The sequence below is a fragment of the Pyxicephalus adspersus genome, chromosome 3, assembly GCF_032062135.1.
Source record: "Pyxicephalus adspersus chromosome 3, UCB_Pads_2.0, whole genome shotgun sequence".
In the NCBI taxonomy this organism is placed as follows: domain Eukaryota; kingdom Metazoa; phylum Chordata; class Amphibia; order Anura; family Pyxicephalidae; genus Pyxicephalus; species Pyxicephalus adspersus.
Window position 1 is genome coordinate 60235481 of NC_092860.1, and position 25449 is coordinate 60260929.

General features: G+C 40.8%; 2 protein-coding genes and 1 long non-coding RNA gene across 15 annotated transcripts in view; 1 reads left to right on the forward strand and 2 right to left on the reverse strand.

The window, feature by feature from the left end:
• Positions 1–18945, forward strand: part of LOC140326357 (uncharacterized) — a 50590-nt gene extending 31645 nt beyond the window's left edge. For 9 of the 13 annotated variants that reach the window (XM_072404866.1, XM_072404874.1, XM_072404875.1 and 6 more), the window contains 6 exons: positions 4520–4705; positions 4866–5061; positions 5428–5484; positions 5888–5986; positions 6098–6172; positions 18730–18945. In XM_072404866.1, the coding sequence (XP_072260967.1) occupies positions 4520–4705; positions 4866–5061; positions 5428–5484; positions 5888–5986; positions 6098–6172; positions 18730–18944 (828 nt within the window). In that variant the 3' untranslated portion in view covers position 18945. Of the gene's footprint in view, positions 1–4519; positions 5062–5427; positions 5485–5887; positions 5987–6097; positions 6252–10719; positions 11015–18729 lie in introns of those variants that run through there. The other 4 variants (XM_072404878.1, XM_072404867.1, XM_072404877.1 and 1 more) reach the window with 4 other exon arrangements.
• The window catches only part of PEX11G (peroxisomal biogenesis factor 11 gamma), a 51685-nt gene that overhangs the window by 23522 nt on the left and 2714 nt on the right, over positions 1–25449 (reverse strand). Inside the window, exon 2 of the mRNA XM_072404882.1 lies at positions 15640–15828. Coding sequence (XP_072260983.1) covers positions 15640–15828 — 189 coding nt within the window. The remainder of the gene's footprint in view (positions 1–15639; positions 15829–25449) is intronic.
• Positions 7573–8625, reverse strand: LOC140326364 (uncharacterized). The gene is made up of 3 exons (XR_011919841.1): positions 8222–8625; positions 7887–8006; positions 7573–7677 (listed from the first exon to the last, which is right to left on the reverse strand). It is a non-coding gene; the product is annotated as an uncharacterized lncRNA (long non-coding RNA).

The following is a 25449-nucleotide window of genomic DNA, read 5'->3' on the forward strand; positions in this document are numbered from 1 at the left end:
AAAAGAATAAGCCCATTTTCAAAACTTCTTCCTTCGCTGGTTGGAAGGTATAGGAGGATAGATTGATAATACCGTAGATTCTGGTTAGAAGTTGAATGTCTAGTGCCCTTATGGGGCCAAATTGGTATTAACCAGGACCCAAGTCTTAGGTCATACCAAACTGCTTGAATTTGTAAAATGTACTATCAGATTTCATTATGAATACAATTGAAATCATTTGCCTCAAAAACCCTACTTTACGTTCTATTTTTTCATTCTGAAAAGAAAAGGAGTTTAAGCTCTGGATAAGGAAGGGATTTTTCACTGTAAGGTCTATGAAAATGTGAAATCAGCTCCCTCGGGAAGTAGTTTCAGCAACTACTATAGATGCTTTAAGAAAAAGCTGGATGGAAGCACAGAATATAACTGGTTATTATGATTTAAAGTAAAGACAACAGAGACTGTTGATCCAGGGAACATCCGATTGCCTTTTGGAATCAGGAAGGATTTTTTTTTCCCTGTTAAAGCAAATTGTAATTGTAATTCTAATTGTAGTTTTTTTGCCTTCCTCTGGACCAACTGTGTCTTATAGAGTTTTATATCTGGGATATGTTTATTTCCTTAGTGGTTGAACTTGATGGACTTATATCTTTTTAAACCTAACCTACTATGTAACTATGAAATTTGCAACCTCCTTCCAGAAATTCTGTATCCTGGGGCATCCCCACCATATGTGGTTCATTGTACCTATCTCGGACTTGCAGCGCCAACAGACATCAGATTTCTGCAGAGCAATTTTTTGAATTGTGTCAGGTGCCCAGTACCAATGATTAAGTATCTTATAAGCATTCTCCTGCAATTTGGTACTTATAGAACATTTATGTGCCAAAAAGCCCTTTCCCACTGTTTGTTCGTCAGTTGGAGGCCTTATTCTTGCCCCCATTTTTGTTTGAATCTCTGTGTGCAATCAGGGGTAGATTGATTTAGGTAACCATATGTTAGGGAGGTGGTATGTGAAAGTGAAGTGCCCTGTAAACAATATTGTTCCAAAAACATTTGGTCTAAGGGGTAGTTTAGACTTACAATCCAACATAATATTATAATGTTTGAACTGTAAGCATGACCACCATGGGAACTCTCAATCTCCTCTACTAAGCCCTTCAGTTCTGATCTAACAATCTCCCCTCTCAAAAAAAGTCACCAACTTTTGGGCTCAGATGCAACTTCCATCCCACTAGAAACTTGTATTCCAGACCAGTTTGAAAATCAGGATATCCCACCATTGGTGTAAGCAGACCTGGCGAGGATACCAAACTCTTCCTCTTCAGTATTTTTTTGAAAATGGCAATGGTTGTCCCTGTAGTTCGGTGAGTTTTAACATAAGTAGGCAAATAGATTGGGAAATCCCATGCCACCTTGTACTTTGGCCTTAGTGACAATCGTATACTGCATTCTCGGTGGTTGGCCGGACCATAAAAAAACTAGTAGTGTTTGTAATTTGTGAATAAAAGAATTTGGAACCCTAATTGGGGCTGCTTTAAATACATACAAGGGAGAGAGTACGTTCATTTTTACAATGGCTGCTTTACCGAACCACGAAAAGGGTTTACCTTTCTATTTCTGTAAATCTTCTCGTATTGTTCTTAATAAAGGTGCATAATTTTTATCAAAAAAACCCCTGATAGACTATTTATTGCCTTTAAAAGATGCGGGGTCAAGATGATGGCAAAAGTTTTGTAATAAAGGGTTAAGAACCCATCTGGTCCTGGACTTTGTCCCAGCCTTCAATTGGGATATAGCTAGCTGTAGTTCCTCTGTGTTAAATGGTCTCGCAAAACTTTCCACTTCCTCCTCTGACAGAGTGGGAAGTTTACTATGTGTGAGATATTGCTTCAAGGCCATTTTCCTAGCAGTATCATGCGGGAAGATTGTACAGTTCTGAGTACTATTTGTGGAAACATGCATCATGTGTAGCCTGACCATTGGGCAGCATGAGTTCATATATATGAGTTGAAACTTGTAGTTCTCCCAATGCTTTTGTCAAGTATTTGCCACTCCTATTACCCTCTTCATAATACAACTTTGATCTAAAAAACATATTTCTCCTGGCCTTTTTTCTCAATTAGAGCTTTCAAATCTAATCTAGCTTGTTGTAAAATAGGAGGATAATCAGATTTCTGTCGCATTTTTCATAATGGGATCTGTTAATATCATGGGATTTAACCTCCAACTCGAATCTTGATGTCTGCTTTGAAAACCAGACATCGTAAAAGTGACTGGCGCATGGTAAGAATAAACTCCTATGCCTATGGCAGCAGAGTCTACTCTAAATAAATCTGTCTGCATGGGAAAAAAAATAGTCAATTCTCGAATATTTACGATGCACCGCTGAAAAAAGGTCCCTTTCAGATTGACATAGCGCCCTCCACACATCCACCAATTGTAACGATTGAAACATTGATTTCATTTTCTTAAGGGTCTTATATGGGACTGGGGATTTTCTATTTGTGTCCATGCCTGGGATGAAGGGGATGTTAAAATCCCCACCCATCACCACTATGCCCTTGGAAAACTCTTGTAATGCTGTTACCACCATTTGAAGAAAGGCTAATTTACCACAACTTGGAAAGTACACACTGACTAAGGTGACTTCTTTACCTCCTATATTTCCTAAAAGGATTATATATGTATGAAAACCTGAGTTCTTGCTCATAAAAATTGAGACTCCCTTAGTTTTAGATGGGGAGGCTGATTCACCAAGCAAAATCGGAAGCTCGCTCGTTTGTTTGTCCATGCATGCACATTTAAATGTGTGTTTATGCATCATGCATGTCTGCACATTTAAATGTGTTTTTATGCATCATGCATGTTTGCACATTTAAATGTGTGTTAAGGCTGCTTCTCATATTTCTCAGCCTTAGAACTTACCATCTTTAATCCTTCAGATGTCCTAAACCCTTGTTTGTAACAACTTGAAATTGTGAGGGTACACTGAGGATCATACTAGCTACTATTTAACCACATTTATTGGAGGTTGTTGCTGTTTAAAAAGCAAGTGCATCTAGGGGGCCAAAAGCGAAAAGGCCCATTTATGCCCCCCCCGGGCCACTTACCTAGCAAGGAGAGTTGGGGTGTTACCCCTAAATGTATACCTACATTTCAAGGAACCCCAATTTATGGGGAATGGTGAGGTGCATAAACCAGAAAATGTAGATTCAAGTGGGGGACACTTGCTCCTTGCTATGTAAGTGAGCCCAGGGGCCACTTTTTCAATTAAGGACTCCTATGTGCACTTGCTTTGGAAAATGCATCCCCAATGTAGGATTTTCAATAGTGTTTTCAATTGGGATCCCTATATCTTCAAATGCTTGAAATCTGGCGGGCTGAGATTTTGGGACTATTATCTTTGAGGATCCTCTGTGCTTGTACACAGAGCGGTAAGGCTGCAAGATATGACATGCAGAATTCCCATACACAGCTTTTACACTGTGCCCATGATGTCATTACACATGCCCACAGAGGGGATATATTTTCCACAAGATCAGCTGAGAATGGAGTGCCCTCTAATGTTCTTTCAATGGATTAGAGCTGGGTAGAGATCCACACACCTAAAGTTGGCTGTTGACAACTATGTACATACACATATTTCGATGTGTGTGTATATGGGGTTTATAAAAATCTTCATGAATCTAACCCATTAAGGACAGTGGAAGCCTTCTGGGAGAATGTCCTCTGGATAGCTGAGACCACAATCCTGATTTTGGTGAAGGCACATTATTCGACTGTCTCACATAGATATTCCAGTGTTTTGTTGTTTTTTATTTCCCCGTGTCAACAAAATAAATCCAAAATAAATGTGCTGCATTATCTGACCTTATGGTGCTTACATTTTTCCCCTAGACTGTATGTATGCATGTCTGGCACTTACGTATGCTTCACTAACACTGGATAAACAGATTTTACATCTAGGAGCACAATTATTGTTTTTACAATGGTTTAACCACACTAGTGTGGCTCAGGGTAGAAAAAAGTTGCTACAAGTGGTAACCCCGAATCACACTTGGGGTTGGAACACCTAGGGAAGGTTAGTAAAAAGAGCGCTTACCTGATCCGCCGGGGTCCCGCACCATCTAGCGCCGCGATCTCTGCCTTCTTTCTTCTTCCTGCTTCTGCATCCAATGAGTCACCGGGGGAGTTCCTAGTGACGTCAGTGCGTGTGTACGTCTCGGCTGGGCAGGGCGGGAAATTCAATAAAAATAAATATTCATGAAAAACAATGTACCGCTTTTAGACATATAAACCCGGAAAGAAAAGAACTGCTAGGGAGGTTAACTAGGATTGAGCTTCTTAGTAATAGTAATAGTATACCCATATATGTGTACACACAATATTAACAAACAGTTTACAGTTGCAACCAAACTAATTTGCAACGGCAAATATATCAATCAATCAGTCAATCACTCAGTGATTTCTATGATTGTTTTAAGAGGTGTTTGGTTGTTGTCAAAATAACTCACATTTTGTTTCTCCTTTTCGTTAGACAATGATTATGCAGCACTATGACCAGCAATTTTTGAAAAGAGCAGGATTGCGGAGAGGCTGGCAGACAGGCTCTGGACCCCAGCAGGTTATGCTGCCAACTGTGGGCCAAATCCAACACACTTGGAGTGACATGAAGAGGAGGAGAGTGGATTTAGTCTGCGAAGTGGGGGACCGCATCCTGTCTGGAAAGTTTTGCATTTTGTCTTCTCCTCTTGTTAAGTGACGGTGTTTTAGAATGTTTGTTGTTTGTATAAAGTAGTATTGTTTAGCCTAGAACTGTTTGTTTTTCACTTCCTATATTTTACTACCATTAATAATTTTGGATATTTGGTTTTGTTATAACAGCCAACTCTCCATCACGCAGCCGGCTGCTCATCTTACAGCGGCCACACAGGCGACTGGCCGTCCCACAGGACGTCGAGGAGGAAGAGCCAGCTGCAGAGGAGCAGCCATCCACAGAAGAGGAGACTGCTGCCCAACATCAGCAGCCAGAGTCCTCCGATGAAGGAGAGGAGGCGGCCAAGGCCGAGGAGATTGCCTGTAAGCTAACCTTAGAATCAACTTTTGTAACATATATTGCAATTCAACACATTCTCACACTACTTTCACCATTTTTAATTACAAATACAAAGAAAGATCTAGCAGGATTTCATGTAGCTTCCAGTCATTAATCATGTGTCAAATGAAGGTTCTTTCTGCGTTGTTGGCTAGTATGAAGAAAAATAGACATGAGTTGTTTAGTTGTCCATAACTGAACTGACAAATGTTTGCTCAAAATTTTTTTACGTAGGCAAAAATTATCAGTTAGAAGTTCTCCATTAATCTATTCATCTCAACTAACCTTACAAATCTACTTTAGTCCTGCCCACCCACTTTTACTTATGGTGTTCATTTTTTTATCTACAGCTAGTGGAGCACCCTTGCCAGCACCTCCTCCACAGGACACAAGTTCCTCATCTAAATGTAAATATTTCTCGATTTTAGATAGTGTGAACATTCCTTTAAAACCATGAATATAAATTAGCTTAATCAAGTAGGAGTCTATGACTAGCTTCATGTCTAGGCAGCTTTTAACAGAAGACAAAGGTTAAATGTCACTTAGCCAAGTTTGTCCCTTGTAAAAACACACAACCTTCATTGCCAACAAACTGCATCACTTTAGTTCCATAGCCATAATTAGCTTGGCCCCAGGAATCACCTTTCTTTCTTGTTTGGCACGGTGTAAATAGCAAAACAGTCATAACTTGATGAGATGACATACCTTGAATTCTATAGCACTGTGCAATTTAAGAACAAGCTGTATATTATATTATTACATTTGCACAGTACTTACCTCTATTTTTTTGGTCTCCTTCAACATACACAGCCAGTTCCCCATTGATGGAGGCAGCCAGCCCTCCTGAGGAGGTTCCAAGCCCCCCACCACCGCCACCCCAACCCCAGCTACATGGCAGACATCCTCCTGGTAAGTTAATAGTTTAATTAGTTTTTTATTTTACAAGGACAGTACTTTTCTTAAATGTATTTACCAAACTCTTCCGGTTAATATATTCTTTGTTTTTTCTTCACCCCCCAGGAAGTAGACGGGATAGCCTGTCTTGGCTGCGCAGGAGGACGTCTGCCACTCCCCTTCTCGGAGTATGCCCAGACGGTACCATTTTTTAAACTTGTAAAAATATTATTTGGCTAATTATTTGTAAATATGTTTTTAAAAAAGTTTTATAATGTTATAGTTTTATGTTCAATTTATTTATTTCTTGTTTTGTCTTGCAGGGGCACGGGGTGGGCAGGCAGAAGCATAGGGTGGGCTTGCAGGGGCACAGGGTGGGCAGGCATAAGCACAGGGTGGTCCTGCAGGGGCATAAACTGGGCGGGCAGGGGCACAGGGTGGGCGGCCAGAAGTACAGGGTGGGCTTGCAGGGGCACAAGGTTGGCGGGCAGAAGCACGGGGTGGGCTTGCAGGCGCACAGGGTGGGTGGGCAGAAGCATGAGGTGGGCCTGCAGGGGCATAAATTGGGCGGGCAGGGGCACGGGGTAGGTGGCCAGGAGTTGGGGAGAAAGAATGGAGCCGGTGACTAAGCTGATGCTGGCTGCTCTGCAGGACATGGGGGGCCGGCAGGACCTATTGGGATTTGCAAACCCAGCCTGTGAATAAATGCCTGATTTAGCTGAGATTGTTGGCCCAGGAATTCACTTAACATGTTACAGAGATGGTCAACTCTGGAAATGTAGGCACCCAATGCGGCCATGCATCAGACGCTGCATGACTGCCAGATGTTGTTGGTTAAATTCTCGGTCCTGGCGATTTTTAATGATGTTTGAGTATAAGAACCTGTTCCAAATTATTTGAACTTGGGGCAGACATCCTTGACTCCACTACTCTATCAAAATGGCCAACCAGCCTCTGAGTGAGGCTTAGAAGCCCAATCCACCTGCATCCACTGGTTGCTACAAAGGGGAAAAAAAATACTAAAATATCACATAACTTTGTGGGTCATCATGACATTATGCAGACAGCATCCTGACATTGGAAAATCAACAAATGTTAGACAAAATGTTAGACACATTTATTCTGAATCCTAAACATTGAATATGGGTTGCTTACAGAAACCTCAGGTGTCTCCTCTTTTTCTTGTGGTTAATGCCCACCTGAGGGACCCCAAACAAAAAAACACAAATGTAACACATTGGGAAAGGTTCTTTCCCCCAACACATCCCAAAATAAACACTAATGGACCAGTTATTGCCTACCTCCACAGTGGATGCAGCCCGTGAAAACTCTTCAGAACCAGAACCCAGCTGACTTGGATATTATACAATAGCACATGATATATCACATCAAAATGAATAATTGTGGTGACAAATCTTCACATATCAAAAGTCCCCAAAATTTCGCACAGGCAAAATGATTTTTCAGACAGATATTGGAGTCTACTTTAAATATTAACTCAATAAGCAGGCAGACATTCCCAAAGGAAGGCTGCACCAGAAACATCTCCCATGAAAATTTAACAAATCTTATAAATATAGATATATTATATAGAGATCAAAGGATATTATTTAGCTTTTGGAAGGCTGAACACACACACAAACCAAATTACCTGTATTCTCCTCCAGGCTTCTCTGGATCAATGACCTCCTCCTGCAGATGGTGATCTGTTAAATAAAGCACAAAAACAAATAAAATAGAGTGAGCTTGATTCTAACCCAAGTTAATTTGGATTGATCGGTTCACCACAAATATAACCAAAAAACAAACCACTCCCAGAGCAAATATTTGTGTGAAATGTAACACTCATATTACACATTTGAGTGTGGTTATAAACATGATTAGAGACAAGTGCACAATGTGAAACAAGATTTACCATGAAGGTTCATCTAACCAGGAGGAAGCCCAGTGTCATTTCGATGCGAAGTGACATCCTCGTTATCCACATCACTCCGAACACACAGGGCAGGTGGGGACTGCTGCGTCTCAGGGCGTACTATTGTAAAAAAAAAATGAAATACACACATTGTTGGTCAAAAGAAGGTAAAAATACACTACAGAGGTCATTTTAAAAAAAATATAAACATAAACAAGTAAAAACACAATCCAATTTTGTTCTCAATGCTAATGACTAAACTGTTGCAAATGCCAAAAAAATCACTAAAATAAATTAACATTGGTAATTAGGTAATGTAAAAGGATTGAACTTACATGGTTGCCAAGCATCGGAATCATCACGGTAGTCCAAGTCCACCCCTACCACTATTTCTGGCCCAATGAATGGCAACGCCAATCTTTCGTACTCCCTGAGATGCTGCACAAGATGTTCAGGATAGCTCCCACTCCTTTCGGCCTCTGTGCCCAGGACCCTTTTGACGTGTCTGAAGATATCACTCACACGTTTTTGACACTGGGTAATGGTCCGTTGCGTACTGCCCACTGCATTAACACTCCTGGCAATTTCCTCCCAGAGGTCTGGGAGTGCAAGCCCCCACAGAGTCATAGGAAATGTTTTACGTAGGACTCCATGAGGGGTGCATTTTGCTCAGGAGTGAAGCTGGTTGCCTTGGAAAAAAATAAAACAGTTATGGGACAACACACCAAAAATTTTTGGAGCAATAAAGTAAATGGTGTATTCTTACATTCAGTTCTGTTTTTCTTGTAGCAGCCTTCTGGTTTGTGGGGGTTTTTTTTGTGTTTAGAAATTTTTTGTTTGCATGCAGAATGACAAAGTTCTGTGAAAATACATAGGGATACAGTACATGCGTACGTTCATGCGCCTTACGTGCGCACATTCTTTTGCACGCTCAAATGTGCCTGGACAAGGATTGTGCATGTTGTTATCATGGAGGAGAATATTGCTGAATTGTTGCTTTTCACCACTACTGTTGTGGCAACAAACACAACTCTGGTTACTGCAGAGGAGGAGCAGAAACAACCCGAGGAGTAGCCTTCAACTTTGCGACGGGTCCAGGAGCCACGCGTTTTCTTGGAGCGTAGCCACCTGGATAGTATCCCAAGTGACCAGAATGTCAAAAGGCGTTTCCGCCTGTCCCTTCAGGACATCAATGACTTGTACAGCTTGGTGGAAGCTAAAATTGCTCCAAAAACAAAGAGAAACCAGGCCGTGCCAGGAATGACCAGGCTCTTGGCCACTCTCTATATTTTAGGAAAGGGTTCCTTTCAAACCTCCTCAGCCTTAATCTGTGGACTAAGCCAGCCTACAGTTTCCAGGGTTTTTATGAAGGTCATAAATGCCATTGTGGACCTTGTCCCACTATATATTCAGTTCCCTCAAACAGCTCAGGAGTGGAGAAAGGAAAAGATGGATTTCTTCAGGCGAGCGGGCTTTCCTAATATTTTGGGGGCCATCGATGGCACCCATGTGGCAATTCGGGCCACCAAACCGCAGGAAACCGCCTTTAGCAACCGGAAGTGATATTATTCGTTGAATGTAAAAATAGTCTGTGATGCCAACAGGAAAATCACGAGTGCACACACAGGTTTTCCAGGATCATGCCATGATGCCTATATCCTGCGTCAGACAGCCCTCTACCAGAAATTAATCCCTGGAGAAAAGCCTGAGTGCTGGTTAATAGGTAATGTATAATGTCATTACTGTAATACAACTAACAGTAGTAAAATCATAAAGACACCTATTATGTTGCTATGTCCCTTTGCATTATCAGAATGCCAGGCTTTTGTGCTAATATCTAATTTAGCAAATAGTTTCTAAATATTGTAGAATTATGGGAGCATGGGGGAAGAATGAACTTTCAGATATTCCCAGAAGCCCTAGTATAATTACAATGTTCACAGCTCACAGTACTTCATTGTGGTAGTCAGTAGTAACAATGGCTTCCAACACTAAAAAAAGCAGTAAAGTGACCGGAGAGCACAACCCTTAGCAACCTTTGTAAAAAAAACTCTAGTGTTACACTGCATCCACAAAACACTTACTATACCAAGAACAAACACTTATTATGTTTGTCTTTTAACAGCTGACAAAGGATACGGGCAGCTTCCATGGCTTATGACAGCTGTGCGTCCCCCCCCGGTCTAAAGCAGGGCATAAAATACAACAGGGCTCTGCATAAAAGCTGGGGGGTTGTGGAGCACAGCATCAGGCTGCTAAAAGCACGGTTTCTGTGCTTGGCGCGTCCCGGTGGTGAACTCCTCTAAGCACCCTGGAAAGCTACCCGAGTCATTATGGCATGCTGCATCCTGCATAACCTGGGCTTGCAGCATGATAGCTGGGACATTCCAGAGGAACTCGAGCCAGAGGTGCACGAACATCCCGTCTCCAGCTCCCAAAGCACAGCAGAGGGCCATCGAGTCAGGGATGAACTTATTGCCAATGCGCATGAGTATTTACATATGTTTACAATGCATGCATTACATTTTTGCACATTTTAGCACATCATGTTTGGGTTACAAACCAACCTAGGAGTTTAAGTCATAGCAAGCACACTTTACTTGTTTGGGAAATGAAATAGCAGACATATTTGTGTAAGAGCAGGACCTTTATGTGTCAATTTTTCAAAACCACATTGCAAAACTGGGGCAGAGTGCAATTTAGTGCAGATTTGGGCAAGCATTGCTTTTGTAGCCCGAAAACCATGAAAAATACAATCCAGCACCATGCCACCAAAACATGAATAACCATGCTGCTTAACACATCCTAATAATGTATTCTATTTTTTTTACAGGGCGATAACATCCCTCTGCTATGCTGCCAAGCCTCTGGAATGTCACATCACAGACTACTGTACATTCGTGAATGATAATGCTTCCGGTTAAAGGAAAAATCCACCTTTATGTTCCTCCACTTTATGTTCCTGACTTCACTTGGTTTTTGCAGCAAGTTTAGCTTCCAGAAAGATGTACAGGTCATGGATGACCTGGCAGGACAGGCGGAAATGTCTTTTGACATTCTGATCATTGGTTTAAGGGCCAAAAAAATGAGTTTATTGGCACAAAGCAATAAAATTTGTTTGGCACTAAGTTAAATTGTCCCTGGCATTTTTCAATACAAAATTACTAATACAATTAGAATCATGTAAACACATAAAAAATGCATACTATTTGGTATTTAAGAGTGCTTGACCCTGCTTGTGAGTTTGGCAATCAATGTGGTTTGATGTTGTGCTTGGCAACCTGGACCTCCTTCCATCACCATCAGGTGTGTTAGAATGTGTATGCAACTCAGCTGGACAACTAATTGACAACTTGTTTGGACAGCAAGTGGAAGTGTGCTTGTATACAATAGGGGTAAGATCAGGCAGCACAGCACAATGACAACAAACCTATAACACTACTACAAATGAACAGAGGAGTTGTGTGGCAGCAAATCAACATGAGTGCAAATGTCAAAGTAATAAAATTTAAAAAAAAAATGAAAGAAAAACCATGACAATTCATTCCTAAAAGAATTATGTACATAATACATTCAAATACCAATACGTGACAATGTGACTGAGAATGGGACAAGACAAACGGGGATCAAGTAGCAGTTTGGAGTGGAAACCATGCAGACATTTGTACTGAATATTTTTTGAAAAAATATGACAGAACATTGCAGAAGATTTGCTAAACAACAGAAACTGTCATTACAAACCAAGCACAAAAACATTGCAGCAAAAGATGAAACTAACAATAATGAGAATTTCAAAGTCACACCAATGCATACCATCCAAGCAAACTTACTTGATGAACCCCCTCCCCCCCAACAAACCAGTCCAGTTAAATAGTAATAATGAAAATGCATATGTATGTATTTATATGCATTTAAATGTATTTTGACATACACAAGTGAAATCATTAAATGTTTCTTGATATATGTATTAAAACATCTTTGTCAACAATCCTTTTTTTCAAATATTTGATTTCTATCAAGCCAAACTACAATGACATTTTAATTAGATCACAAATGCTTGGTGACAATTTTTTTACAATTCATACTATTGTGTGATGACATATTATGAAGTGTTAACTAGTATATATACAGCTTGATCTAAATTAGTTTGCAGTGTTGCAAAGCAAAACAAAAAGTATGAAAACAGTGCAACAAATGTAACAAACAAATTAATTTTGTGAATGAATATACTGTAACACAAAAATGTAGCACTTAACCAAAAGAAGGTGAAGCATTAAAGATTTAAATTGACTCGTAATGGACTGTAGATGCCCACAGAACAGGGAGTAGGTGTATGCTAATTAATTGCTATCACCTCACTATTGCCAGCTTAACAGATCCTCCTAAATCGCGCAGCTGCAAACTAAGCGCCTTAATTGGCAGATTCGCGACCCCTATTGCTCATTTCTCAAGGCAGGAATCCGGCTGGCAAGTGAAGGCGAGTGTACTAGCACTCGGCTCCAGCCCGCGGAAAAACACCTTGTATATTGTAAATACGCGCGTCGATCTTACGCGTAATAGTTTGGTAAATCAGGCCCATTGGATCAGTGGCGTGGTATGTTTGCGTAAAATACGTGTTAGTCATCTTAGGTGTTTTTGTTGTAAATTTGTATTTTTAATGTTCTAATATGCCATGTTAAATCTGAAAACTCAAACACTAAACCTTATATATCCAAAATAGAAAATATTACTCAATAACTGTAAACTAGTAAACCAATTCTATGGTTGGGGTGTAAAAATACGAGGCCCCGACACACCAATGTGTCTTATGGGTCTCTAGGAGTTTGGAGTGCTTTACCAAAGTAATTGGCACCTCCAGGAATGGGAGGGGCTAGCAGTTAAAACAAATCTGGTTTAAATTCCAACCAACTATCATCAGTTTTATATTTAAGATTTAAAGCAACTGTAAATACCTATATACTCTTTTCCACTATGTTCCACTAGACGGGGGAATAATTATTGCATCTTCAAAACCTTCCAATCAAACAAGCAGTATTATGCGTTCAAACACATTGCACAACAAATGGCCCTGGGATCCAGATACCCAACTGTAAAATTCTGTTTAGATAAAGGGAAAAATAAAGACTTATACCATCACAGTCTTCTTTTCCCGCTGTCCCAAAACAATAAACAAGTGTTCCAGAACATCCCATAGATCCCAATTCAAGGGCTGCCCGAAGACAATCCAGAAACGTCTCTACGTCGCAAAACAAAATGCTGGCGTGTGCCAGATGGACCGTCAGGTACTCTGCTACATTAGGGTTTCGGACAACAAATTTTTTAATAATTAAATAAAGTTTTACTAGCATTTTATAATTTGAGCGAAAAAAAATCTTCAAACATGGATGCTTTTAAAGTCCTACCTTTTGTGTGTTTTCACACATTTCTTTGTAGATGTATTATTACTGAAGTGGTATCATTAGGCTCTTATCCTGACCCAATCATTTCTCTTGAGAAAAAGGAAGAAGATAGAAGCATCCACAACAGAACAGGGAAGTAAACTTTATTCTAGGAATAAGGCCTTTATCAGACGGATTAGACTTCCAAGCATGTAAAATGTTTTCCCTGCCATGTGCTATCCTCCGAGTACTACATCACTGCTGTGTACTGTTATGACATTAGGGTCTGAGGAAGGAACCACAACATGCAGCAGGGGAAACATGCATTTGACACTCCCAAAAGCTGCGGCAATGAAACAAAGAGAAAATATAAGACACAGGCAATCCGCAAGAGTAATAACTCTCGAACTGCAGTTAACAAAACTTAGATTATGTTTTAGATGACTGGCAAGGTTGTGTTAACAAGTTACACCGGGAAACAATTTCGAAGAAATTTTTTGTTGACTTCAATTTTAAGCTTATTTACACTAAAATAAGTAACACGTGATAAGATGCCATTTGGTATACCTATGGTTTGTCGAGAGCCAGGAGATCATTTCAGTGACTGTTACTTTTGGATAGTGAAAACTTCAGGATATAACAAGAAAAATAAATGTTACATAGAGTATCCTGATCTACCATCGGCTATAGGCCCAGTGGCTCATTCAGATAAAATCAGTGCCGGTTTTCCTTACACTACCCTCTCTTGAAGAACATGATTATGGTGATGAACTAGGTGACAACAATGATGGAGTTTGAAATTAAAGAGGACTCTGCTCATAAGGGATTTGATCAGCATAAGTTGAGTGATTTGGTACGTGATTTGGGACTATCAAAGAAGGCTTCAGAACTCCTAACATCAAGACTGCGTTAGAAAACTTACTTGAAAAAGGAACGAAGATATCGTACTTTCGAACCAGAGAAATTGCATTTCTGCAGTACTTTATAAGAGTGGCTTTGTGTTTTGCCATAACATACCTGGTTTATTGGAGGAATCAGGAATTCCAATATATACCTAAACTGAATGGCCACTCTTCATCGATAGCTCAAAGTAGAGCCTAAAGTGTGTCCTCCTTCACAATGGCAATATATTTGGGTCAGTCCCCATTGGCCATTCAGTTTCTCTTTGTGAAGAATATGCAGACGAAAAGAGAGTCATTGAGTTGTTGCAATATCACCAACACAATTGGGTCATCTGTGTTGACCTTAAAATGGTATGCTTCCTTCTTGGTCAGCAACACGGATACACCAAGCATCCGTGTTATCTGTGCATGTGGAACAGCAGAGCTCGTGAGAGGCATTGGGTGGAAAGGAATTGGCCTCCAAGATCTGCCCTAAAACAAGGTGATCCAAACATTCTACATGAGCCACTTGTTGATAGAAAGAATATTATATTTCTGCCTCTGCACATGAAACTGGGTCTGATGAAGCAGTTTGTTAAAGCTTTGCCAACTGAAGGAGACTGTTTCAAGTACCTCATTTTGGCATTTCCTAGCCTGTCATTTGAAAAAATAAAGGCCGGTGTGTTTGATGGTCCACAGATTCGGCAGCTCATCAAAGATGAACATTTCATCAGGACAATGTCAGAAGTCGAAAAGAATGCTTGGTTATCATTCAAAGCCATTGACTTTCTTGGAAACGCACAAGCAAATAAATGCACAGAAATTGTCCAGGAACTCTTGGAGAGCTACAAAATGGTTGCAATATAAGCATCAAGGTGCATTTTCTGCATAGCCATCTTTCTAACTTCCCAGAAAACATTGGTGCAGTCAGTAATGAGCAAGGCGATTGATTTCACCAAGATTTGAAGGTCATGGAAGGACGGTATCAGGGTAGATGGGACGTACATATGATGGCTGACTATTGTTGGAGCATCCAGTGGGATTGTCATAACGCCAAACACTCCAGGAAAAGCTATAAGCGTACATTGTTACCTTTAACTACTTACTCAATTATTTTCCAAATGTTTTACTGTAAAAAAAATGTCAGAGTAACAATAAATCCTTTGTATGAACAAAATAAATTAAAAAAAAAACAGTTCATTCAAGTTATTATTTCATTATTTTTTCATTGTATGTAAAATTTGTACATAAATAGAGGGTACCCTGTATCGTAAAAACTGGACGTGATAGCAAAAAACGGGTCATTTCTGGATTCAACACTCAAAAATCAGTAAAAAACAAGTGTAAGATCTAACTCAACAAAAACTGTGTTCCCCAGTGTTATCATCATACTAATGAGAGATTTTAAGCAATAAATTGAGAAATCACCTTACCTGTTGCTAGCTTTTACCAGGGTTTTTGTTAAGTTATATACAACTTGCATAGGCAACTTACTTTTTTTCCTAGTCCATATTTAAGAGAGTATGCAAGCATAGACAGGTCATCAAACAGCCTCAGTACAGTCCGAGAGTGGCTTAGTTGTGAAGCTATTAGGAGAAAGCTTTTTCCATACCGATGTTGATCTCCATGCTTCTCTGTAATGACACCACCAAGTAACTGGCAGCTGTAGCACAATGTTCGCATCTGTAATAACAATATGCAGTCACCTAAACACACTTTGCAAATTAATCTCACCAATAAAAAAATACAGGTGTTATAGTAGGAGTTTATTTTATATGCAGTGGTATAACAGAGGACACAAAAAAAAACTCAATGAGAGTTCTGTAGTTGGGAGCCCCACGGGGCCTGTCAAAATCACACCACAAAGACCATCTCTCCTATCACAGAGCTCTTTTTAGTTCATGGTGAAGAGCTCTTTGTGTGGATTCATTGCCTAAACACTGCAGCCTAAATATATATGAAACGTGCCAAAGCAGTAGCAAAGCTCACACTAAAAAAGAATAGATGTTGTTATCCACTTTCCATTACACATAGACTTCTAAGGTCACTAGTTCTTTTAGTTTAATATAATCTGCACAAAGACTATAAAATGGAATTCAAAAACCTGCAAAGACTGGTATAGCAAAATTTGAGTTAATTCAACTCTAGCTAAACCTTTCTATTAGTAATAAAGCCCAGACAGGTTTTGTATGGTGACTGCCATCCTAAAACTGATCAGCCATTCCTCTCCTGTAAATTATTATTATGGGTCTGTCTGTAAGATGGACAGTTACATTAGTTAGGTTGGAAAAAGACATGGAAGTCCATCAAGTTGTGAGATGGGCATTTTCCATGTGATGATGAGGGTTTTGATCTGCTATGAGGAAATAATCTTGAAGCCAGTCTGTTCCTGGTTGAAATTTTTTTGGTATATTTTGTTTGGTTACCTTTGTAATTAGAAATGCTGAAATATGCTGCTATGAAGTCAGATGTCTAGTCAAAATCTATTTCCTTAATAAGGGCCTGATGGATCTCTCCGCAAATGATTTGCCTCATGTATATTCTGGGACAACTTAATGTGACACTGAAAGCAAAATAATTTGCAGAGATTTGTGTAGGTGTGAATAGATGATGGGTAGCGGCTAGTTTTCATACAGTAGAAGGACCTGGAAGTGATGTTGTGCAGAGAACAGGAAGTGGACAGGGCTTCACGGATCAAACTTGAAGCCTGGGAAACTGCATTTGAAAGGCAGGTAAAGTGGATTCTCAGTGCCCGCACACAGCAAAAATGTATGTGTCTGTGTGATTTAGAGATTATAAACTTTCAGGTTAATTCTGGGTTGTCATACTTTTATTGTAGGGCGCACTGGAAGTTATGTAGGGGGATATAAAGAAAACAGGTGATGGGGAGCACTGACATTGCAGGGGGATATGGGGGGGTTCAGAAAGGGAATGTTAGGTAATTGGAATGCATTGGTAATACTGCAGAATGAAACGGGGGTGAAAGAAGTGTCAGACAGGTGATGGGGTGAACTGGTATTGTTGCAGGGAACATGGAAGGACGGAGAAAAGTGAGGACAAGTGTTTTGAATACTGGTGGTATTGCAGGGTAATATGGAGGTACAGGAGGGGGAGAGACAGGTGATTGGTTGCACTCCCATTGTTGTGAAGTGATATGGGGGTACAGGAAGGGGATGAGACAGGTGATGGGGTGCACTCCTATTGCTGTGAGGTGATATGGGGGTACAGGTAGGGGTGAGAAAGATGATGGGGTGCACTCCTATTGTTGTGAGGTGTTATGAAGGTACAGGAAGGGGGTGAGACAGGTGATGGGGTGCACTCCTATTGTTGTGAGGTGATATGGGGGTACAGGAGGGGAGAGACAGGTGATGGGGTGCACTCCTATTGTTGTGAGGTGATATGGGGGTACAGGAGGGGGTGAGAAAGGTGATGGGCTACAAGTCTATTGTTGTTAGGTAATATGGGGGTACAGGAAGGGGGAGACAAGTGATGGGGTGCACTCCTATTGTTGTGAGGTGATATGGGGGTACAAGAAACAATGAGACAGGTTGATGTGGAACCTTCCTATTGTTGTGAGTTAATATTGGGGTACAAGAGGAGGTGACCCAGGTGATGGGGTGCATTCCTATTGTTGTGAGGTTATATGGGGGGTACAGGAGGAGGTGAAGCAGGTGATGGGGTCCACTCCTATTGTTCTGAGGTATTATGGGGTGCAGGAGGGGCAGAGACAGCTGATGGGGTGCACTCCTATTGTTATGAAGTGATATGGGAGTACATGAGGGGGAGAGACAGGTGATGGGTGCACGCCTATTGTGAGGTAATATGAGGGTACAGGAGAGGGGGAGACAGGTGATGGGGTGCAATCCTATAGTTGTGAGGTGATATGGGGGTACAGGAGGGGAGAAATAGGTGATGGGTGAACTCCTACTGTTGTGATGTGATATGGGGGTACAGGAGGGGGAGGGACAGGTGATGGGATGCACTCCTATTGTTGTGAGGCGATATGGGGGTACATGAGGGGGTGAGACAGGTGATGTGGAACACTCCTATCGTTGTTAGGTGATATGGGGGTACAGAAGGTGGTGAGAGAGGAAGTGGGATGCACTCCTATTGTTGTGAGGTAGTATGGGGGTAGAAGAGGAAGTTAGACAGTGCGGGGGGGACAGTGGTAGGTCCACCTATGTAAGTATATCTAAAGCTAATTGTACAGTGACATTTTCATTTGTATAGTGAGCTTAAGTCATTACATGACCATTTTGGATGCGTTTACAAAGGTATTCAGCTCTACATGTAGCTAAGATAGTATATAAGGAGAGTAAACAGTAGCTAACCAATGTCATTTTAATGTTATTTATTATAGATTAGGGGGTTTTGTTTGCTTGTCTGCTTGTTATTTGCTACGAACATGTGTTAGGTTAGGGAACTCGGTGCCACTTCCCATGGCACTGTGATGGGATCCAGTGCTTGTCATTTCAGACTAATATATACCCAGATTCTATGAGCAAGTACTGTATGTTCTATGGTTATATTAAATTATAGATTCATATGTTCTGATTTAAATAACTTTTTTTCTTCATTTTACAGCTATAATTGGACAGCATTGGGATTCTGATTTTGTTTCCTCCAAGTATCACCAAGAATATTTAGTGTTTAAAGCTATGGTTCCACAGAGCAGATCAGTATTTTTTGTATTGTATTCTCTTTTATTAAAGATATTTAATAAAGCAGATCTACATATATTGAGTATTATTTTAAATATATATGCATTTTTACACATAATAAAGTACTCTTGTAGATGAACAGCATTGCGTAGCCCATTACTTATTTGCTTCATGCTTAGTTCATTACTAATTTATTGCAATACATTTTCTGCTCACTTGTGTTTTGAAAATTCCAGTATTTCATGTACACATGTAGTGTGAGAGATACAAAGGCAGCCCTTTCTAATCTCCCTGTGAAAATTCTACTTACCTGGAGGGCTCGGTGTTCAAGATTGTATGCAGCTAGAGAAGTCAAAGAAAAGTCAGAAACCCTGTGTGGAATATAGGTGTATATAGGTGTTATAGTAGGCAATTGAATCAAAAAGCTTTAAGATTCTGGCTCAGCAGTGACACCAGGCAATCATTCTTCTTGGCGGTAACTCCCATTTTTGATTTCATGATTTAGGTTTCTTTATGGCATAATAAAACTTCTGCATTGTAGTAACTGTAAATAACATTCAGTGCATTTATTTCTATATGGCACCCCAATGCACTTTAGGTAATGATGTGCTTTGCAGTGCAACATGTGCAGTGTTCTGCCTGATGGCACATGCTCTTTCAAGATGTTAAGTAACCATAATATAAAAAAAACACACACACCAATAAATGCCAGTGGCGCAGGAGCTGTTGCCAAGCAATGGCGGGTGTGAGGATGCAACCCCCTGCAGCTCTATGCCTGACCCTGCTGTTTTAGTCTAGCTAGTCTGGGGGGGGGGACTCTGTTTAGTCCCCCCCCCCACTAAGCCAGGCACATGCAGCACTCTTGCCCAGTACAAGCAGCCATACTGCACGGGTCTCCCACAGTATTTTTGTGGTGTAGAGACCCAGGGCCTCCAGATTTTCAATCAAAGATGGTGCCCACACATCCTGCAGGCCCTGTGATCCTGTGTCTCCCTCTGCAAGAATTTCTTACTACAAATTCTTTTAACTCCAAAACCTAGAGCTCGCCCAGGAAACTACCCAAAGTTGCCTCTACCACAACCGCAGAATTAATATCGGGGTTGGAGGCCAGCCAGAGGCTACCTCATCTTCAGATCTGAAAGCTAACATCACTGCTATCCTCAATATCCTATTGAATAAACCCCTGACAACAGCACTGGAGATTAAGTACATCGGGTCCCTGACTCATGTCACAGTCGTCTGGTATGCCCAGTGATTTGATCTGTAGAGTTCATTATTTTTGTTGTAACGGTTATGAGAAAAGCATGGCTCGAAGGCCCATTTGATTTTGATGGTGCTGAAATCCACCTACCGCTAGATATGTCCAGGCACATTGAAGATGCGCCTGCTACTTGACTTAATCAAGTACTGTCATGCTACATACAAATGGGGTCATTCTCATCACTCTGTGGAAGCATAAGAACATTTACTGATGATGATTACTGTCTTCTAATATGATATGGGTACTGTTACGGCAGGGAGATCTTTTAGACCTCTCCTGTCTGGGACTGAACTGTTGCACTAACACTAGTACTCATATTTTTTTTTGTTGTTTATAGTTGCTTAACATATATTTTTGATGTGATTCTCTGATGTTCCCCCATCTTACTACTGTATCAGGCTTGAATTTTAAGGGCGGGTGTGTTCTTTCTTTTTGATTGTCTAATGCAGTGTTTTTCAACTTTTTTGAGCCACGGCACATTTTTTTACATTGAAAAAATCCTGCGGCACACCACAAATCAAAAATGTTACAAAATGACACTCTGTAGCTAATTCTTTTGTCTAAGAATAAACAAGAAAACTGTTACCTACTGCCACCCACTGACATGGAAGAGTATTACATTACTCTGCCAGTCACTACAGCACAGACACTCAACAATGGTAATTAGATAATTTCCCACGGTACACCTAAAGATCTCTCATGGCACACTAGTGTGCCGCGGCACAGTGGTTGAAAATCACTGGTCTAATGTAGATTTTCTGCCCCACAGGGTGGGCATGCCTCCTTACCCTAGCCATTGCTAACTAACTCCCTCAAATAGGTAGGTCCCATTGCTTGGTGGGAATTAAGGGAATTCTCTACATTTAGATATTTACTCTTAAAAGTTTTATATTCTTCCTTTTCGGATTCTTTTCTCTTTGCTTACTCCTTCCTCCCCCATTTTTAATGAATTCTGTTTTTGCTTCTGCACCCCCTCCCCCCATTCTTTTATCCCTACCCTTATTTTATTGATATATTGATTTAATCTTCCCTCATGGCCTATTTAAATATACTCAAGGGGTTAAGTATTCCTGAAAAGTGGACTGCTCTTCTGTGTCATTTATGCTAACAAAAGGTACATCTGCAAGAAACAAACTTTAACAGAAGTAAGTTATCCAAACTCACAGACTGATACTATACTTGGGCATATCATGGGTCCATATCTGACACCATACCTAGGAGAGTGAATGTTGTACTCTCTAAACACAGCTGGCAATTTAAAGACCAATAGTCATACCAATTAGGATGCTGATGGTAAAATGCTTTTTCTGAAAGTCATTGGTTTTATTTTAGTTACATATGCAACAGTTTATGCCCCTAATCATCCCCAACTTCAATTTTTGGAGACAGCACTTTGACACCTATCATGATTCCTAGAGTGAGTTTGTGTTTAACCCCCCTAGCGGTAATCCCGAATGTGACTCGGGGTGGGAAAATAATGCAAAAAGCGGTACTCGCGAGTCACGTTTGGGGTAACTTTGGGGGACCCCCTTACCTTAGCCCCGCGCTCCAGCGGCGATCGTAGGATCCCACTGTGATGGCGAGGCCCTTCTCCGTTGGGGGGCGTGGCCGGGCGAGAAATTTAAAAGCAGATTACAAAGTAATATACCGCCCGGGTCCCCACCACCCCGCTGCACGCATCTGCAGTTAGATGCGATGCATCATGCAGGATTTCTGCATGGTGCATCGCATCTAACTGCAGATGTGATCACCAATAGTAAATCCAGGGGGTGATGCCAACGGGAAATCTGCTTCCCGCTGGCAGCACCCCCTGAATCTACTGCAGCTGCTCTCCTGCTCTCCGGGTGATCTTCCGGGTGATGCGAGCAGGAGTGTGAGTGGGGCGGGGACATCCCCACTGCATCACCTGGGGATCAGCCGGAGAGTGAGCAGGCGGGGACATCCCCACCGCATCACCAGGCAAGATGTGTGACATCTTCCGGGTGATCCGGTGGAGTGATGGATTCTGGGGGCGGGAAATTTAAAAGCAGATAACTATGTAATCTGCTTTTAAAATTTTTTTTACAGTGAAATACACCACAAAACACACAATAAAAGTACAAATACACATTTTAGTGCACCAAGCATCATTGCCCAGTGCCTTGATTTACATTTTGCCCACTAATATCCACTTCACTTCACAATTCACTTCCTGAATGTATCATTTCATCACTTTGTCTTTGACCTTGATTGTTCCTGACTGATGGAGACCGGATGGCATCCAAACGACATCTCGCTGTTTTGGAGGAATTTGAAAGCAGCGATAGGGATTTGGAGTGCCTTGTGGAATCGAGTGATAGCGATTCACCAGGAAATTTGTCATCGGACAGCGAAAGTGAACTGAGCAACGATTCTGAACCTGTGCGCACATGGTGTTCTATTGACCTTGATTCAGAGCAGGCAGCACCGCCAAGATTTCCATTTACCGGCGCACCTGGAATGAAAATTGAGGCTGAATGCGACAACCCCCTGGCATACCTGAAGTTGTTTTTGACCGATGAAGTTATCGAAAAAATTGTTGCGGAGACAAACAGGTAAGCCGCTCTTGTGTTTGCTAACTTTTTGAAATTTTTTGCTAATTTTTTTTATGCAAACATATATGCTGCTCTGTGCATTTTGAATTGTTTTGCTATTTTTTTTTTGCCAACATGTGTGCTGCTGTGTGCTAACTTTTTGAAATTTTTTGCTAATTTTTTTTTTTTTTTATGCAAACATATATGCTGCTCTGTGTTTGCTAACATATTACTTGCCACCTTCACACTATAAAACAACATATCCTAAAATACTTTTTTTTCTTTGTTTTATGCAGGTACGCTGGACAACAACAAGGTGCTCCACACCTGAGGGGTTTGCAAGAAGCAGAAAGTGGGAACCTGTGACCAAGGATGACATTTGGCTATTTTTGGGCTTTGTGATCCTGCAGGGAGTTGTGGGCAAACCTGTGCAGAAGTGGTACTGGTCCAAGAACAAAATGATTGCCACTCCATTTTTTGGCACAGTCATGCCTGAATACCGCTTTTCCCTCATCATGAAGTACCTGCACTTTGCAAACAATGAAGAATTTGATGAGACTACCCATCCTGCACTCAGATTATTCTACAAATTTTTCAGCAAACCAATGTGCCAGAAAGAGATGTCAGCATTGACAAAAGTCTTATGGCTTTCAAGGGGAGGCTCAGCTGGGTGCAGTACATTGCGTCAAAGAGGGCACACTTTGGTGTGAAGACCTATATGCTGTGCGAACCATCATCTGGCTACATATGGAATACGGTACTGTACACTGGAAAAGGGACACAGTTCAACCCCAGATACAGCCAATATGGATTGGAAAATCTTTAGTGCTATCCCTCATTGAGCCATTGCTAGGTCATGGCTATTGTGTCATAACTGACAATTTCTACACCTCTCCTGAGCTTTATGAGTTCCTTCTGCAACACAGAACAGATGCCTATGGAACCGTTAGGGCTAACCAGCGCAACCTGCCAGCACTGTTTGCAAAAGGGAAGCTGAAGACAGGGGAAATTGTTGCTTGGCAGAAAGGAAAGATGATGGCCCTGAGATGGCGTGACAAGAAAGATGTGTGCCTGATGAGTACTGCCCATGATGCCTCCACCATTCTGGTACACACAAAACGTGGATACATCCCACCAACCAGAAAAAGGCAGCACATACAAGGATGTGCGTAGTTTGCTGCTCAAAGACCCATGACAGAGGAAGGAAGAAACGAAAGGAAACCAGGTTCTACTGTCCTGACTGTGATGTTGGGCTTTGTGCAGCACCCTGCTTCGAAATCTACCACACCCGCGATGTCTACTAAAAATGTAAATATTTTTTTTTCTAAAATCTGCATTTAATTTATCTTAATATTTATCAATAATATTGCACCCTTGTTTGGAAAATTTCAGTTAGAAATTTTTGATAAAAATTTTTTTTTTTGATAAATTACACTGTTGTGGTCTATTATTTCATTATTTTTTATAATAATGATTTATAATTATGTATTATATTATAATTTATGATTATAATATAATAAATAAATATAATTATTATACCCGGGAGTTAATCCTAAGAATTACAGGTCCACAATATAAATAAAAAATTCTATGCAAAAAAAAAAAAAAAGAATCACTTTTGCATCAAAAAACTGACAGAATTAGAACGCTAGGAGGGGTTAAGGAGGAGATTTCCATGTATTTCTAGGCCCGGCTAATGACTTTCAGCCACCGGTATGCCATGCCTCTATCTCACAAGGTTAGAGACCTTCAAATGATATTACATTCTACTCTCTTGTTCACAAGTCTTTTATGAGAAATGACTTTTTCTGATGAGACATACAGATTTATTCCTTTAAACACAATCTGGCATTGGAAACATCACCCTTTATGACCAAGCACCCATTTACTTTACAGTTCAATTATATGTTTCTCCTAGAGGAGACAAATTAAGACACACTTATGAGAGCCTGCTTCAGGACCATGTGATATTATTAGATCTAACTGCACAATGGAAACTCTTATTTGAGCAGAATTCTGCTCCAGATGTCCACCCAGCAGTCTGGGCAGCACACAAACCTTTCATGCGGGGGATCCTGATTAGCCATGGAACACGTTGCAAAAAAGAGCATAAGGTGTGTATAATATCCCTTTTGTAGGTATTCAGATTCTAGAGTCCTTCCACAAACAATTCATTTTTGCTGACCTTGACTCCAAACTATTAAAAGCTAGAGAAGCACTGCTAACTGTCTTGATAAGGCCAAAGCTGCTTTGACAAAATGCCAACATATTTTTTTTGGGTTTGTAAACAAATGCAGTAGAATTTAAGTGCCGTCTGATCTCAAAGAGGGTGCTTCTTTAGAGAAGTCTCCAAACTTGCATCTGCTCTCCCCTACAAATGGGCTGTACATGCAATTACGTATTTCAAAAGATCTTTTGTGTCTTTTTGCCCTTAACTCCTACATTGCTTACATCAAGAGGTCTTTTTTTGTGGTTCATACATTGTAAACTTCAGAAAATGATGGTACAGCCTAAATGTACTCCAAGCCCTACCTATTGCTCTTCCCTCAGTGTTAATCACACTGCCAGTGTTAATCGCAAAGCCCTCTCTCTGCTTTCATCCAACTGTTGGAACAACTCTTTGTTTGCCAAACTAGTAATACTGACCAATGTCTTAACCTCACTTTCCCCACTTTCCTATACTTGGCAACCCTACCTTCTGTCCCAGCTGGTGGCCTCTGAATACTGATACTTAGCAGAGCAAGCCTAAATTTTTTTTATCACAGAACCTCTTGGCCCTCCAAATCAGAGAAGAAAGATGATCTCGAGTTTGCTCCACTGGGTTTCTGGG